Raw genomic sequence first — 17516 nt, 5'->3', positions numbered from 1 at the left:
TTTAGAGAATATTTATTTAACTATTGTATTTCGATATTGAATGTTGTATATATTTTTAAAGTACATTTACTTATATTCTTAAATTTCACTTTAGTATATTTATGAAAATGTGTACATGAATGCATGCACTTTGCATTTTACACACGACATCAACTTTTGCACGATCTTTGGCTGAACTTTCTTAGTAGCTCTAATCAATTTATTTTTGATAATAATTTATTGACGTTAGATGCTTTAATAAAAAAATATATGTTTTAAATACTTATAATAATGTGTATTTTATTAAAAATATATCAAGAGCAGTGTATTCTAGTTTTGGATTTGTTCGTCGATTTGTTTAATACGAATGCAATCCCTGACGTAGAAACAATATGTTAAAAACTGAAAAGTGTAAAATAGAAAACTAATAAAAATGTTGAAATAGAGTTAATGCAAGAATTCAAGATTATATCGATAGTATCGATTATATCAGTAAAGCAGTGATTAACTTAGAATGTCAGAAACTCGATTCTGATAAAAGGATTGTGTATTAGTTTTCTGAAGAACAATTGTATATCAAGTATGTTTCAAATTTTTTTTTACATTAATTCTATTATAAATTAAAACTATGAATAAAAATTAAACTATTTAATTTTTTTTTTCTTAATAATTATAATGATAACAATAACAACTATAAAAATACATACTCTTTGCACGTCATTATGATAAATATGATTTAATATGTAAAATATCATTTATTTTCTCTCTCGAATTTTGACACCATTGTGTAATTCTAATATACGGTATGAACATATTATTAGCAAAACATTACAGATGAATTATTATTAGATTAAAATTGTAATGTACTTAATATTATGCTACCGTAATTCTTTTGTAATTTTCATAGAATAATATATTATAATTAGATTAAAATAAAATAAAAATATATACATTTTTGCATACAACATTTTAATCAAGTTTTCTAAGATTAATTGTAACATTTACTGAAATTATAATTACCATAAATATATTTCGTCATTTATAATAAGTTTATTGCATTTTAATAAATGTATATTTATTGTAAATTTGTAATTAAAACTACAATATATCTGTAATAATAAATGTAGGAATAACTTAAATATTGTATAAAAAAGACAAAAACAATAAATTTCTTAGTTAAATTGTAATAGTGTGATATCAAAATTTGCGTTCAACGTGATATACATTGTGGGATTTCAATTTGATACACAGTGGTATCATGAATACATAGTGGTATCAGGAATGCATTTTGGTATCATGAATACATAGTGGTATCATGAATACATAGTGATATCATGAATACACAGTGGTATCATGAATACATAGTGGTATCATAAATACATAGTGGTATCATGAATACATAGTGGAACTTCTCAGAGTATTATATTACATTTTGAGTACAAGAAGAAATCATTTTTTGATATAAATTGTTCATGTTATTATATAGAACTTTAAATTGTGTAATTTCATTTTGATATCATATGATCTCGTAAGCGTATCATGTAATGATATCATAGTGAAATAAAATCATTATTACATAATCATGATATCAAATTGCTGATTGGATTACTTTATTTATAAATCATTATTCGCTAACAAATTTATTTAATTATTAAAATTTTTTAAAATAACGATATTCAAACATATTCAAGTCTAATATATTCAAGTCAAGTTAACAAAGCATTTTTATCTTATAATAAAGCTTAAAAAAATATCGTATATCAAATTAAAAAAAAAAAATTGTTGAAAAAAGTACTTAAGTTAATAATTTTTAGTCCTGGAGCAAACAAAAATCTATTTAAAAATCTATATAAAACTTTATGTAACAAAATGGAGCCATTTTCACCACGTGACACGATCATTCTTTACATTCTCTTACAGTTCTAAATTTGCAAATGTTTCGACACTTCCCAAAACATATTTTTTCGCAATGTTGTATTAACTTCGTATAGCATATAGGTGACATACCAATGCGAGATTCTGTTTTCATTTTATTTGTTGATATGCATCCAACAAGAAAAAATAAAACTATTAAAAAAAGTAACTTCATTATTTTTTCATTTTTTTGTATATATTTGTGTTATGTTTTTTTTTATCAGCAAACAGCCACTGTATATCTTTCCAGATTATATTTCACAATGTCTTATTTATTCAATTTACTTACTTATCAATTTAAATTACAATTAACTGATAAGACGATCAATACTTTTTAAGTAATTATATTAAAATAACGTATGGTTGTCAAACTTGAGAAAAATTTCCCGCAATTACTAGAGTAAACGGTTTAGCTTCAAATTCAAATATTTTTTTAAAGAAAAAATATTATACGTTAATTTTTTTTTGTTTTAAGAGAATTTTTTTGAAGAAAAAAAACGTTTACTTTTCCCCTTATAATTGGGGAATAGCAAACGAGTTAATTTTTAATAACAATTTTTATGATATTAAGAAAATCAAAACTAAATAAAGATATCAAAAAAATAAAGCAAATATTATATCAATATATCAATGATATTAGGAAAATCAAATAAAATTAATTTAAAATAAAATCAAAACTAATCTTATTAGACGTTAAGTTTACAAAAAACTATTTTAATCAAATATATGAAAAAAACTATTTATTAGTTTAAAAAAAAAGAGTTGTTTCATCGGCAGAAGCAGGTTTGCGGCATTTTTTTATGCAAAAAAACTCTTCAACAGTTTTGTATTTTTTGGGTAAACAAAATCGACAAACCCAAGATTTGCAACTAAAAGCTTCACATTGGTACCACATTTTGTTTTGAGTTGACAATGCTTCTTCCCAAACTCTGCGACACTTTTTGCACCTCTTGATGTCTTTGTTTTGTCTCGGTTTTTTTGAACGTTGCACTTGCTGAGTTTTATCTGAAGCTTCACTGTAGTGAAATTTGCGTTTCATTAATTGCTTTGACTTTTTGGTCTCATCGTCTTTAGTTTCTCGAGCACCTCAGATGTACTTAGACACTGGCCTTTAACTCTCGGAATGCTGACTCTTTTGGGGTTTTTTTGCATGTTAATATGGTTGGCGCTGTAAAATTATTTCAAATAGCTTTCGAGTCTTTCTGTGAAGTGTTGCAACATTTGATACGTTTGAGCAGGAGACACTGGTGTCGTTGTTAAATTTTGAAGTTAACGAATTGTTGGAGTTTGATGCTGACTCATGTTTGATGATGATATATACTGAGATGAGGTTGATAAAGCAGGCTCGGTTAGGATGATGAAACAGACTTGCATGAAGATGATGAAACAGGCTCAGTTGAGGATGATGAAGCGGGCTCGGATAAAGATGATGAAGCAGGCTGAGATGGTAATTGAAATGTTTGAGCAATTTGTAATTTTTTAGATAAATAGCAAAATTTTTTAGATAAATAACAAAGGCTGCCATATTTATTTAAGTTTTAAATAGTTAATAACTATTATTAAGTTTAAACGCGTTTATTTTAATGCATAAGTGTGAGCAATTAGCATGTTTACTCTTTCCCCCAAAAATATTTATATTGGTTTTTTGTTCATAACTTTTTTCTGGAACTAGCAAATTCAATTTTGAAAAGAGAATCTTGATCGTCATAAAATTTTCTACAAAACTTTTTTATTAAGTAAAATTTATTTTTAGTTTTGGGAGTTTTAAAGTTGATTTTTTAGAAAAAAAACTTTATTTATTTACGAGGGTGAGAATGTTGAGGTTTGTTAAGGCAAAATCAAATTTTTCAAAATAATTTTTACACCTTTAGATAGAGCACAAAGATCTCTATAAAACGGTGCTTTGCATTTTCAAAGATTTTTTGTTTTAGCTTTCAATAAATGCAAAAGAAACAAAATTGTTAAACCGTTCACTTTTTTTTTTTCGTTTACTCTTACCCCCAGTTCACTCAAAATCATGACTAATAGGTTGCATAAAAAATGTATAATTTCGTTTTTTTTTTTAATACTTAGGGTATTTTTGCGGTATGCTAGTTTATGGAAAGCATCTCAAAACTAAATTTTGCTGATACTATAAAGCTAGCTCAGTTTAGATTTAGACTAAGGCAACTGACTCAATGCGGCTAACGTTTTAGATTTGCTGCTATAGTGATAATAAAGCGTTTAAACTCTTTTTAATACCCCCAAATAAATAGAACTATTGTAAATTGTAATTATGCTGATGTTTGTAAAATTTTAAATATGATTTAACACAACAGTTAATGAGTTTTGTGCTCAAAAACATAGCGTAAAATTTCTTTGGAGTACCTTAGATGGCATCTCTGTCTTTTTAGTTTCAACGCAAAGAGATCAATTTTTTAACTTGAAACTCTGCATTTTATTTGATAAGAAAAATTAAAAGTCTAAAGCATAACCGAGCCAATTTTGTATCTCTAAAAAATATAATGAAAATGTTTAAAAATCTATATAAAAGCAACTTTAGTTCAAGTATAGAACTTACTTTCAATGAAAAGCTAACTACATCTAGGAGACGTTGTCTTTTTACGATCTAAGTAATCTAACAAGACAGGAAAATATGAAATAATGCTATAGATATAAGGTGACTCTAAATTCTTTTCCTCTATAAACTTGGAAACATATGTTCGTCAAGTAAATAATATATGTGAGGTTGGATAAGTTGCAAGATTAGTTCGTAAATTAACCAATTTCTATAGGAGAAGTGGTTGGCAAAACAGGGGCAATTTTTAAAAATATTTACCTCGTACGTGTCATGCAGAGACTCAAAGTAAGCTATACTTGCACCAATATAAATAAAATGAAAATTCCTAAAAGCTTACTGTTAGAGTAGATTTTTTTTTATATTGAAAACAATTGTTTTAATGATGTTACTTTTACTTTAAAAATATGATTAAAAAAAAAAAATAGAACGAATAGTACTATTTGTTCAGCGAATAGTACTATTCGTTCAGCGAATAGTACTATTCGTTCGGCGAATAGTACTATTCGTTCGGCGAATAGTACTATTCGTTCGGCGAATAGTACTATTCGTTCGGCGAATAGTACTATTCGTTCGGCGAATAGTACTATTCGTTCGGCGAATAGTACTATTCGTTCGGCGAATAGTACTATTCGTTCGGCGAATAGTACTATTCGTTCGGCGAATAGTACTATTCGTTCGGCGAATAGTACTATTCGTTCGGCGAATAGTACTATTCGTTCGGCGAATAGTACTATTCGTTCGGCGAATAGTACTATTCGTTCGGCGAATAGTACTATTCGTTCGGCGAATAGTACTATTCGTTCGGCGAATAGTACTATTCGTTCGGCGAATAGTACTATTCGTTCGGCGAATAGTACTATTCGTTCGGCGAATAGTACTATTCGTTCGGCGAATAGTACTATTCTTTCGGCGAATAGTACTATTCGTTCGGCGAATAGTACTATTCGTTCGGCGAATAGTACTATTCGTTCGGCGAATAGTACTATTCGTTCGGCGAATAGTACTATTCGTTCGGCGAATAGTACTATTCGTTCGGCGAATAGTACTATTCGTTCGGCGAATAGTACTATTCGTTCGGCGAATAGTACTATTCGTTCGGCGAATAGTACTATTCGTTCGGCGAATAGTACTATTCGTTCGGCGAATAGAACTTTTTTCTTAGGTACGTAAACTGAGATTTTTAAATTGATCAAATACAATATTATACATTATTACAAATGTGCATATTATTTAAAAAACCCCTCTATAAAGTATTTAAAGGTCAAAAAAAAAATAGATAAAGGTGAAGGATTGCAAATCGTTTAATATTATCTATGTTTTATTTTTTTTTTATTATTATAATTCAGTGATCAAATACAAATACAATAACCTATTTATAATTTGATAAAGAGGTTCTACACCAGCCCCCCCTCGCCTCCTATGCTGACAAACATGGAGATACAGAAGCTACAGACAAAGCAGCAATTGTATCTATAAAGTTACTTTCTTATGTTGTTTTTGAAAGCGTTGATGGATTGAGCGTTCACTGCTTCTTGCGAAAGCGCATTCCATGGGCGACAATTCTATTTGAAAAAAAGTTATACCGCTCCTCGCAGTTTTTTACCATCTGACGTTCTAGTTTATGGTTATGGCCTCTTAGAATATATGGGAGAGTTGCCGAAATTGGAACAGCTCCTTAATTGGAACACTTAGCTTTATTTAGAAACTGGAACTTATTCTACTTTCATGAATATTTTTTCTTGTATTAATATTTGTTCTTTATTTTTTGAAACTTCTAGTATTTAAACTTAAAAACTGCACGTATGTGAACAAAATTACTTTTTTTTAAAGAAAAAATTTTTTGCGATCTAATTTTATCGTTGCATTTAAACGATTACAGAAGCTTAACGGTATTGAGTTTGATGATAATTTTTTTTAAATTTTAAATTTTAAGGGTTTCAAGTCTATGTGATATTAAGAGCTTATATCGTAAGTTGTTACTTGTATGTAAATATTTTGCTACAACACCATGGTCCTATGTTGCCCAGAATGGAACTTCAAAAGTTGCCGTAATTGAAACGATGTCATCTCATAACACGCTACTTGACGTCCGAATTATCAGAAAATTTCATTAGTCCGACTGTATAATATTTTTTAAAGCGAATTTCTTTTATAGACATAGTATTATTGTTAGACATTTGTTGCTTTTTTGGAATTGGTATTTAGTCTTGCTTTAAAGTATGAAATGATTTTTCACAAAATTTTTTTCATAGTCTAAAGTCTAGTCATAGTCTAAGGATATAAAGTTGATTGTAAACATCGTATACTTTAATTAACAAATCATTTTATCTTTTAGTAAAAAATAAAATGTAAAAGTTTTACAAAAGTTATACATTTCTATTTAACGGATAAACTTGTAAGACAACATAAAGTATATACCCAGCATAAGTTTTTTACTGTATATAGAAGTTAATATATAAAGTTGCAAACTTTATATAGTTTATATAGATTTTGATCTATATAGTTAATGATTAACTAAACAAAAATGATGAAAAATAATGATTATATAATGAGTATATAATTAACTTAATAATATATGAATAACAAATAAATATATGAAAAAATAAGCCTGTAATAAGATTATAAAACTCTCCTTACGTATCTTCATAGTAATTTGCTTTTATTTTAGATGCAAACACCACGAAAATATGGAAAATGGAAAGTAGAAAACTTGAAAAAGGCTGTTGAAGCAATAAAACAAGAAGAAATCAGCTTAAATGAAGCCGCTTATGAATTTTGTATTCCAAAAGCAACTTTGTCAAGGCATATAAATGAAAAAAACAAAGTTGCTGTTGCAAATGTGAAATTTCATGGTCGACTTACCACCTTACCTAATGAAATTGAAACAGAACTAGCTGATCATTGTTTATTATTAGAATCGATGTACTTTGGATTAAGGATTGATGATCTTCGTTGTCTAGCATTTTAATATTGCTGAAGCTAACAACATCACACATAATTTTAACAAACAAACACGAATGGCAGGAAAAAAGTGGTATTATGCATTTATGCAAAGGCACCCACAACTGTGGTTTCGTGGGCCTGAATCAACATCAATTGCACGTGCACAAGGTTTTAATAAAGAGCGAGTGCAATCTTTCTTTAATTTACTTTCAAAGTTATACATGGAAGAAAAGTTAACTCCAGACAGACTTTATAATATGGATGAAACTAGTTTATCAACAGTACAAGATGGTCAGATAAAAATTATTAGTGCAAGGGGCAAAAAACGAGTTGGAATTATGACTAGTAGTGAACTTGGAAATTCAATAACAGCTGTAGTTTGTGTATCTGCAGCAGGATTTTATGTTCCACCAATGTTAATATATAAACGCAAAAGAATGAAGCCAGAAATAACAAATGGTGCACCTCCAGGAACTGTATTTAGTACTCAAGAGAAAGGATGGATGTCAAATGAAGGTTTTTTAGATTGGCTCAATCATTTCATTAAAGTTGTTAAACCTTTAAAACAATCAAAAGTTTTGTTGATACTTGATGGTCATGTTACACATTCAAAAAATTTGGCAGCGATATATCTAGCAAGAAATGCTGGAGTGCGTATGGTATCACTACCTTCCCATACTACACACAGACTGCAACCATTAGACGTTGCGTTCTTTGGACCAATTGGTACATACTATGATGAAGCTATGCGAAAATGGATGCGGTCACATGTATCACAACCAGTAACAACTTGGCAAGTTGCAGAATTATTTGGTGACGCATATAGTCAGGCAGCATCATTGAGAATTGCTATGAAAGGATTTCAGGCTAGTGGGTTGTGGCCTTTGGACATAAATGTATTCACTGATTCTGATTTTACAGCCTCTTCATTTACTGATGTTGGTTCTTCAAACAATCTTCAGTCATCTGAAAGTATAGATGGGATGACAAAACTATCTACAGATAAATCAAGTGAAAAAAAATTAAAATGTCATGTTTCAGTTTCAACTTTGTCTCTTTTGCCAGTGGTTTCACTTAAAGTAAAAAACAAAAAAAGAAGATCACGAACAACTCAGGCGGCTGATCTTACAAGCTCCCCATATAGACGTGCTCTAGAAATTACACCAAGAAATCAAAAGCACACACTAAATCAAATAGCTTCCAAACAAATTAAAAAATCTACAAAAAAAAGCTCACACTAAATCCAATAACTGCCAAACTATTGCAAAAACCACAGGAAAGCAAAGTAGCACTTGACTCAATCACCATGGACCAAATGAAATTGAGCACATCAAATAAAATCACCATCGCCACCACAGCACACCGCATATCACCACTACCATCCCAAGTGCAGAAGCTGCAAGAAAAAAAGAATTATGAAAAAAAGACTTATGAATTTGCGAAAAAAGGATTAAATATTTGTTGTAATTTTTATTTGTTATTATATCTTTTAAATATCTTTTATTAAAAAGCTAATCAATTAATTTTTCCTTTGAGCCATAAGTTTTATAGCTGTAATTATTCAAATATTAGAACTGTTCTAATTAAAGAATATATGTGTTCCATTCAAGGAGACCAGTTGCCTTTATTGGAACAAAATGGTGCCTTGAAAAATCAAAGTTTATATCCAATAAGGGTGCGATCAATAGAGTCGAATCATTAATAAAAGCATAGTAGGGTTGTATATCTATATTATTTAATTCATAAGTATTTTCATAGTTAAGCCATCTTTGGTTAATAAATATTTTTTCCTAAAGTGTTCCAATTAAGGCAACTCTCCCCTACTTATCTTTACTTTTAGAAATTTTTTGCGGGACGGCAAAACTAACAAGCTCGAGTTTACGAATGATTTTGAATTGCTCGATAAGATCTACCCTTTTGCGGCGTTCTTCAAAAGTTGTTAAACCGAGCCGTTGGAGTCGATATTCATAGGTCATGTGTTTAATAGTCGATATTGTTTTTGTTGCTCGATGTTGGACTTGCTCGAGAATGGCAATGTCTGATTTTAAATGCGGTGACCAGGCTTGTACAGCAAACTCAAGATGGGGGCGAATGTAAGTGAGATACAGAGTGCGCCATAGATAAAAACTATAGTTTTATACTTCTCCAGTAAAAAAAAATCTACTGTAGATACGCGGTATTATCCATATTGTCGAGTATAGTTAACACTATCCCCTACGATATGGATTTGTTGAAGAAACTATAGTCGCCTATGTTTTTTCTTTACTTTAATTGTTATAACTTTATTCAAGGCGTTTGCAACCTCAGTTACATATAATAACTTCGTTTTAACATGCAGTTACAATATATAATGCATAGTTTTATTTTCTTATGGTATTTTAAACTTATCAATTCATTAATAAACTTGTCTTAATTCCCATATAAATATATCTATCCCAGTTTTTTCATAAAATACTTTTCATTTAGTATATTTATTTATTTAACTTATTTAGTATATTTATTTAACTTATTTAGTATATTTATTTAACTTATTTATTTAGATTTTTTTAAGATAGTTAGTATCATTTAAAAAAAAATGTTTTTGATAATATTTTTGATTTTTCAAAAGTCATATTTGAAAATAAGCGAACATATCAATTTTTTGACTAAATTCTCTGTGATAAAATAATGGGTCACATAGCATAAATATTTTATTAAGAAGGCTTATGGTAAAATTAATATTTTGTGTGACCTCTCTTAGAAAAAATCTTTAAAAAGATACAGATTAATAATTTCGAGTGATTAAAAAACGGTTAACAGACGGCAAAATTAATGTAAAATTTTTCATATTCCTTTTAGTAAATTGCCGTTCCAAACTATTTTTCTAAAGAGTTGCTCAAATACTTTGTTAATATAACGAAGAGATGTAACGGCTGATTGTAAGTATAACGAAGAGATGTACGGCTACTGAGATCATTACTGGATTTTGTTCATAAATTATAATTTCCGAATCAATCTATTTAGCTATCAATAGGCACTGCGAAGTTTTTTTATATATAAAGAAGACTTTTTCAGATTAAATTTAGACCGATTTTGTTAATCTATTATGCCATAGTAAAACGTTTTACGAAAAGTAAAATGATTCTTTCATAAAACATCTGCTAGAATTTTCAATATCAGTTTATCTGGCTGTAGGAGCGGTTTTAATTTAGTTTTTGTAATTGTTTTAGCGTGAAGTTATTTTATTTGCATTCTAGCATCCTTTAAAATAATATATAACTATTTTTCTTTGTTTCTATTTTTTTTTTTTGGTTTTGTGATGAATAAGTTGGTCTAAAATAACTTTAAAAAAACTAAGTTTTTGCTAATATTTGGGTATTCAATTTAATTTTTTAATTTAAGTTAAACCTGCTAAATCCCGTCCTCTTCTTCCTTTTAATCCGTCTTCGTTTCCGGTTTTATTTCAAAAATTATTTCGGTAACTAATTTGCAAAAACAATATAATAATTTAAATGTATAATACAGTATTTGTATAAAATTAGCCTTATCATAATGAATAATAAAGAATTATATGATTGGTATCTATGCTTGAGTGATAAATCTTTGAAAATGGTGTGCTCGAATTTCAGAAGCCGATTCTCCAATTTGTTTTCAGTAACTGAAAATGATTGAAGCTTGTACAACAAAATTAAAATTGTTGTAGATAAATTTAAATCGTCAAAAAAAAAAACAATATAAAAAGAGATATATATAAGCTGATGCTCTTTAAACCGCCTATTTTGGAAACTAGTTGTGAATTATGCATATCAAGTAAAAAAAAAAAAACGAAGGGTTTAAAAAGAAAATTGAACCAACAAACCTCGAAAAATTGTTTGAAAAATTGAAACTTGCTTCATCTGGTTGTATAAGTAAGTTCAAATCTGCTAATGTTCGTATTAGTAATATGAAAAAAAAAAATTTACATCTAACGATCCTATAAGGACATATAAACTATTACATGCAAGTAATAAAGCGAAGGTTCATCATTTAAAAAAGAAACAAAATAAGAAAGTATAAGAATTAAAAGATTTTTATAATAAAGTCATTAAAAATCTTAATAAAAGAGTTAAACTTTTGTCAGTTAAGCTTGAAAAAAGTGACAAAGTTGCACTCCTTCATAAAAAAAAGAATTACATGCAAAAATTGTATTATGTAAACAAGAAGTTTAGCATGGTAATAAATAAGCATGAAAATTTGTCTTCTTACAGTTTAAATAATCCTGAAAAGGATACCGACTCTCCTAACACAAGAATATTAAGCAAAGAAAATAAAGATTTTAGTTTAAGTTGTCTTCTCCATGATCACCGAATAATAACATTTCAAAATGGAAGGTATTCTAATGATATAAGAGAAGTTATAATGGAGTTAGTTTCTTTGAATGTCAGCATGAACAAAGTTAATGAAATTATCACAATTGTTTTAAAAAAACTAGCAAAGATAGATATAGAGAAGCTTGCATTAATTGGTACAAAATCTTGATTTATGACTGAGGCTTTAGCACTTGCTTAACTTCAAGTTGCAGAAGAAATGATAAACACTGTAGAAATTAATTCGGGCAATTGTCTTCGCAGTGATGGTACCACTAAACATCATAGGCATTTTCAAAATTTCCAAATTACTACCCCAAATAAAAGTACTTTATCTTTTGGATTGTGTGAAATAGCTGGCAGTAATGCAGATTGTACTATTAATGTGTTAACCAAAACATTACATGATGTATGTGACATTTTAGAAAGTAGCAGCAAGGAAAACGATTTTTCTAACCTTGTATTTTTTTTTAAAACTATCGTGTCTGATCTTGGGCCAGTTAATTCACTGTTAAATTTAAAGCTTAAAGATATGAGGAAAAAGTTACTGCCTAAAGTTATAAAGAACTGGGAAGGTTTAAAAAAAGGCGAGCAAGCAGATTTTATTGAAATATCTAATTTTTTTTTGTAAATTGCATTTATTATCTAACTTTGCAACAGAAACTAATAAAACAATTAACTCATTTGAAAAGTTAGTTTTAAGTAGTAGTTATGAAAATATTTTTGCATTCAATATTATTGAATAATGTGCCACTAGATTAATAAGAACTGCATGTAAAGCTTTTTATGTAAGGGAAAGTGATGAAGCTGGAGTTGCTGGGTATTTTAATGCATTTCTTGCTGGTTAAGGACAAAGTAAGTGTATGCTTGCACCTTTTGTTGGTAACAGATTTAATATACTATATTATAATGCTGCAGCTTTGTATTTTCATTCAAAAGATATTTTCGAGTTTCTTCAAAATTGGCCAAATTAAAATAATATTTTACTCGCGCATCTAAAGTCTTTTTGGATAAAAAGACTTTAGATGAGCGTGACTAATTGCTAAAAAAAGCTTCAACAAACTTTAATAAAATGAAAGATAAATACAAACAACGTCATTTAGAATTAAAGTTTGCATAAAGCTAAAAAAACGGCTGAAGATAAAGCCTTCTTAAAAAAAGCTAAATTGGTTAATGAGTTGTTAAAATTGAGGACGAAGGTGTGGTTGACCTCAAAAGAAGCAGATTGTATTTGCCGATTGAAAATAATTTACACTCGTAATTTATAAAAACAAATATTTACATGACTGGGGCTTGAAGAAGACAAAATTCATCTTATCATTAAGCCCCCCCCCTAAAAAAATGCATATTCATCAAATAAAATGTTTTAACAAAATGCAAAAAATAAAATATATAACGTTTAAAATATTTAGTAATTCAAAGAGTATTTATATTTAAGAACTGATTAGTAAAATAAGATGATATATAAATATTAATATTACAAAAAGAATTTACAATAACTCTTTTTAATAAAAATTGAAATTATAAAATTTTACAATATTTTTAGTAATTAGTATTTCAAATAATAAATTTTAAAAAAAATCGTTTGTAAATTCAAAACTTATAAGATAAGAAATACATTTACAATAGCAGACTATTGTTTAGAATATTAAATATAATATTAAAGAGTAATTAGTAGGTTAATTTTTGTTTTTGTTTGCTAGTTTAAAAAGCTTTTTAGAAGAACTTTAATTCATTTTTATGTATCATCAGTAATTGCTTAAGTTTTGTTTTAAACTGGTTTAAAGAATAATTAGATTTCAGCTCATTATTTAATATTGTATTCCACAGCTTAGGACCTCGGTTAGCAATTGAGAATTTGGTTGCTGAATAATGTGTTTTGGATTGAATGTAATTGTTTTTTGAAAATCTGGTAGGGTATATGTGGTTTATTTTTTCAAAAAGTGAATTAAATAACATTGGTGATATTTTTTTATCAAGTTTAAACATGAAGATAAGAATATGGTAAAGGTTTAGTTTATATACATTTAGAATATTAAGTTTATTAAATAATGTTTGAGTGTGAGAGAAACGGTCTACGTTTGTAATTATCCTTATAGCCTGTTTTTGTTTACTAAACAGTTTTTTTACTTTTGTTGCGTTTGTGCTGCACCAAGCAACGTTTGCATAATTTAAGTAGCAATGAATTAAAGAAAATATAAGTTTTTTAAACAAGATAGATTTAAAAACTGCTTGGCTTTATACAAAACACCTATATTTTTTGATATTATATTTTCAATTAGACCTATGTGGTCGCTCCAGGTTAAATTTTCATCCAGAACCACACCTAAAAATTTTATTGATTGCTCTCTTTTTAATAATGCGTTATCAATAAAAAGATCAGGAAGTTTTAATGGAATATCTTGTTTTTTATGAAGACGATGGAACAAAGTGTATTTGGATTTATTGATGTTCAAAGATAGTTTGTTTGATTTGAACCATTGGGTTAATTTTTCAAGTTCTTTGTTTACTGTTTAAAATAATTTACTGATATCTTTACTAGAATAAAACAAGTTTGTATCATCTGCAAACAAAATTAAGTTTAAAATGTTAGAAAATTTATATAAGTCGTTAATATAAACGAGAAATAAAAGTGGTCCTAAAATTGATCCTTGAGGAACACCACAGGTGATTGACTTATATTCCGTTTTTCCGCTATCATATGAAATAAACTGCTTTCTATTAGACAAGTAACTATCAAACCAGGACAATTTAGTATTTGTTATACCATAACTTTTCAGTTTGGATAGAAGGATTTGATGATTGACAGTGTCAAAAGCTTTACTTAAATCGATAAATACACCTAGGGTATACTTGTCTTCATCAAACCCTTTAAATATATCATGAACAAGGTGAGTGATTGCATGATCAGTTGAATGACCAGATTTAAATCCAAACTGTTTATGAAAAAGAATATTATTAACATTTAAAAAGGAATATAGTCTATTATACATAACCCGCTCTAATATTTTAGAAAAACAAGAAAGAATTGAGATTGGTCTATAATTCGTAACATCGGAAGGATCACCTGATTTTAACACTGGAATGACTTTTGCAATTTTTAGGTTATCTGGAAAAACGCCTTGTTTTAGAGATAAGTTAAAAATATGTAGTAATGGAATTGTAATTTGTTTTTTTGATTTGATAATGACATTACTACTTATATCATCAAATCCTAAACTTTTATTGGGTTTTAATAAAGAGACTGCGTCTAGTAATTCTTTTTCTGTAAGTTTATAATTAGACATAACATTAAGGTTGGTTGAGGTTAAGTACGAACTAAAGTGTGATTGAGTAGTTGCTATATTAGATGATAAAGTAGGACCTATATTTACAAAAAACTGGTTACGTGTTTCAGCGACTAAGGATTTATTTACAATTTGTTTGTTATTAAATTTAAGATTTAGAGGAAGTAAATTTCTGTATAAGCTTTTTTTTCCAATTACCTCCTTAATTTTAGAATCATTTTTGTGCTTTATTAATTGTTCAGAATAGTAACGTTTCTTTGAGCGTTTTAAAATTGACTCAAATAGCCGTTTATAGTTTTTATAGGTAGTTTCATTTTTAAGAATTCTTTTTTTAAGAAACTTGTTATATAAGCGTTGTTTTTTTTTTGAAGATTTAAGAATGCCCTTCGTGATCCAAGGGTTTAAAAGTGTTTTTGTTTTGATTACTTTAGTAACTTCTGGGAATGCCTTGTTATAAAGATTAAGAAACTCTGTTAGAAAAATATCATACGCTTTATTGGCGTTTAGATTTAGTTTTAGGGTGTCCCAGTTAACACAGGATAGAAGCTTATAAAAATGACTAATAGAAGTGTCGGTTGTTAAACGTGTTTTAATTATTTTTTCCCGTTCATTTTGGGCATTATATATGCATTTTTGCGATAGGATAAAAATTGGAAAGTGATCAGACACGTCAGTTGTAAATATTCCTGTTCTTATATTTTCATTTATAAATTCATTTGTTATAATTTGATCTAGGGATGTTGAACTTTCCTTAGTTATTCGCGTTGGTTTATTGATTAGTGGAATATAGCTATTTTGAAAAATGGTGTTAAAAAATTTTTTAATATATATATTATTTTCATAATCTAATATATTGAGATTGATATCACCAATAAAATATACAGCTTTATTCATAGACGATTTATTTTTAATTATTTTTTTAATGTGGTTTTCAAATACCTTAATGCTTCCTGAAGGCGGTCTGTATAAACCATGAATGACGATATTTTTTGAGGTTTTGTTAATAATTTCTATACATAACGATTCGTAATCGGTAGTAGTTGAACTTAAATTTGGTTTAACTTTGAATAATATTGAGTTTTTTATGTATATACACAAACCCCCACCTTCCTTATTAGATGCTCTAACTTGATGAATTACTTTATAATTAGGTAATTGAAAATTAGAATTGTTTTCAATGTTTTTATCTTTACACCATGTCTCACTTAGACAAATTATTTGAAATTTAATGCCAATTTTATATAAAACTTGTTTTAATGACTCAAAAACTTTTTGAATACTTCTAATATTAATATGAAGCATTGAAAAATAGTTATCCTCCATTCCATTAGCAATTTTTTTAGAATTTGGGTCATAATATAAAGGGTTAATATTTTTAATTATTTCATCATTATTATAAAAATTAATATCAGGATCCGAATAGTTGTTTAATAGTATTGACTTTTTTGATACAAATGAATTAAAATTTATGTTTGTTAAAACAGTTTCATCAGCCATTTTAAATCAGAAATAACTTAAAGCAATATTAAAATTCAAAAAGTAATATAAAAACGTAAGAAAATCATTTATCATTATTTTTTTTTTTTATAAATTCTCTAACAATAAGCTTATCGTATATAACAACGGAATACTTACCATTTATCCTGTGCAATTTGCTTTCTTCAAGAAGTTTCTTTCTTATTGTGGAAGTTTCCAGCGAAAAATCCTCGTTGATATAAATTCCGGATCCTTTCAGTTTATTGGCATTTTTTAGGATTTTTACTTTGTCTTTATGGTTAAGTAACTTAATTACAATTGTTCTTGGATTTTTTTTTTCAATAATGCCAGTTCTATGCGCTCTTTCTATGATTACCCCATTTACATTGAGATTATTTTCAAAAATGTTTATTATTATTTTTTCCGTATCATCCCAACTTTCGTTGTCATTTTCTTTAACTCCTTCAATTCGAAGATTATTTCGCCTTTGTCGATCTTCCAGCTGTCTAAATTTATTTTTTTCATTCTCACCTATATTTGCATTCGATGACTTTTTTTTTTCCTACTCGCTCATTTTTTTGTCATTGCAATCTTGATAAAACGTTAGACTTTCCTCAATGTCTTTTTGTGTTTTTTCAAACTTTATCAACTGCTTGTTAGTTTTATTTTGATCAGCATTTCGGTTTACGTTATCTTTTTTTAACATTTCACAAGTTTCCTTTAATGTACTAATTTCTTTCAGCAATCCATCGATTCGATCATTAGTCAGTTTTAAATTTGCACTTATTAACGATAGTATATCATTTTGTTGTTTTTGGAACATTTCTTGAAAAATTTCCCTAACTAATTTTATCGAGACGTCAGTGATTTGTTTTGAACTCATTTTCGATAAAGTATGTACATAAAATGCTTCGACTAAGTTTCAGAAGTTTGTATTATAAAAAAAAAAAAAAATTTCTTCGATCAATAAAAACACGTCTGTTCAAAAGTAAATGCGGAAGTTGATTGATGGAAGATGATGAATATGTTTTG

General features: G+C 27.9%; 2 protein-coding genes across 2 annotated transcripts; one reads left to right on the top strand and one right to left on the bottom strand.

Annotated features, from left to right (window-relative positions):
• Nucleotides 1-7470: 7470 nt before the first annotated feature.
• On the top strand, nt 7471-8637 carry LOC136083377 (uncharacterized). Its single transcript, XM_065802772.1, has one exon. It carries the CDS (start codon nt 7471-7473, stop codon nt 8635-8637), a length of 1167 nt encoding a protein of 388 aa, XP_065658844.1.
• A 7932-nt stretch (nt 8638-16569) lies between these two features.
• LOC136083376 (uncharacterized) lies at nt 16570-17307 on the bottom strand. The gene is made up of 2 exons (XM_065802771.1): nt 17051-17307; nt 16570-16990 (listed from the first exon to the last, which is right to left on the bottom strand). The coding sequence occupies exons 1-2, from the start codon at nt 17305-17307 to the stop codon at nt 16570-16572; spliced, it is 678 nt and encodes a 225-aa protein (XP_065658843.1).
• Nucleotides 17308-17516: the final 209 nt, after the last annotated feature.

The sequence above is a fragment of the Hydra vulgaris genome, chromosome 08, assembly GCF_038396675.1.
Source record: "Hydra vulgaris chromosome 08, alternate assembly HydraT2T_AEP".
NCBI lineage: Eukaryota > Metazoa > Cnidaria > Hydrozoa > Anthoathecata > Hydridae > Hydra > Hydra vulgaris.
The sequence above is the reverse complement of the archived record's forward strand: the minus strand, read 5'-3'. Positions and strand labels throughout refer to the sequence as shown.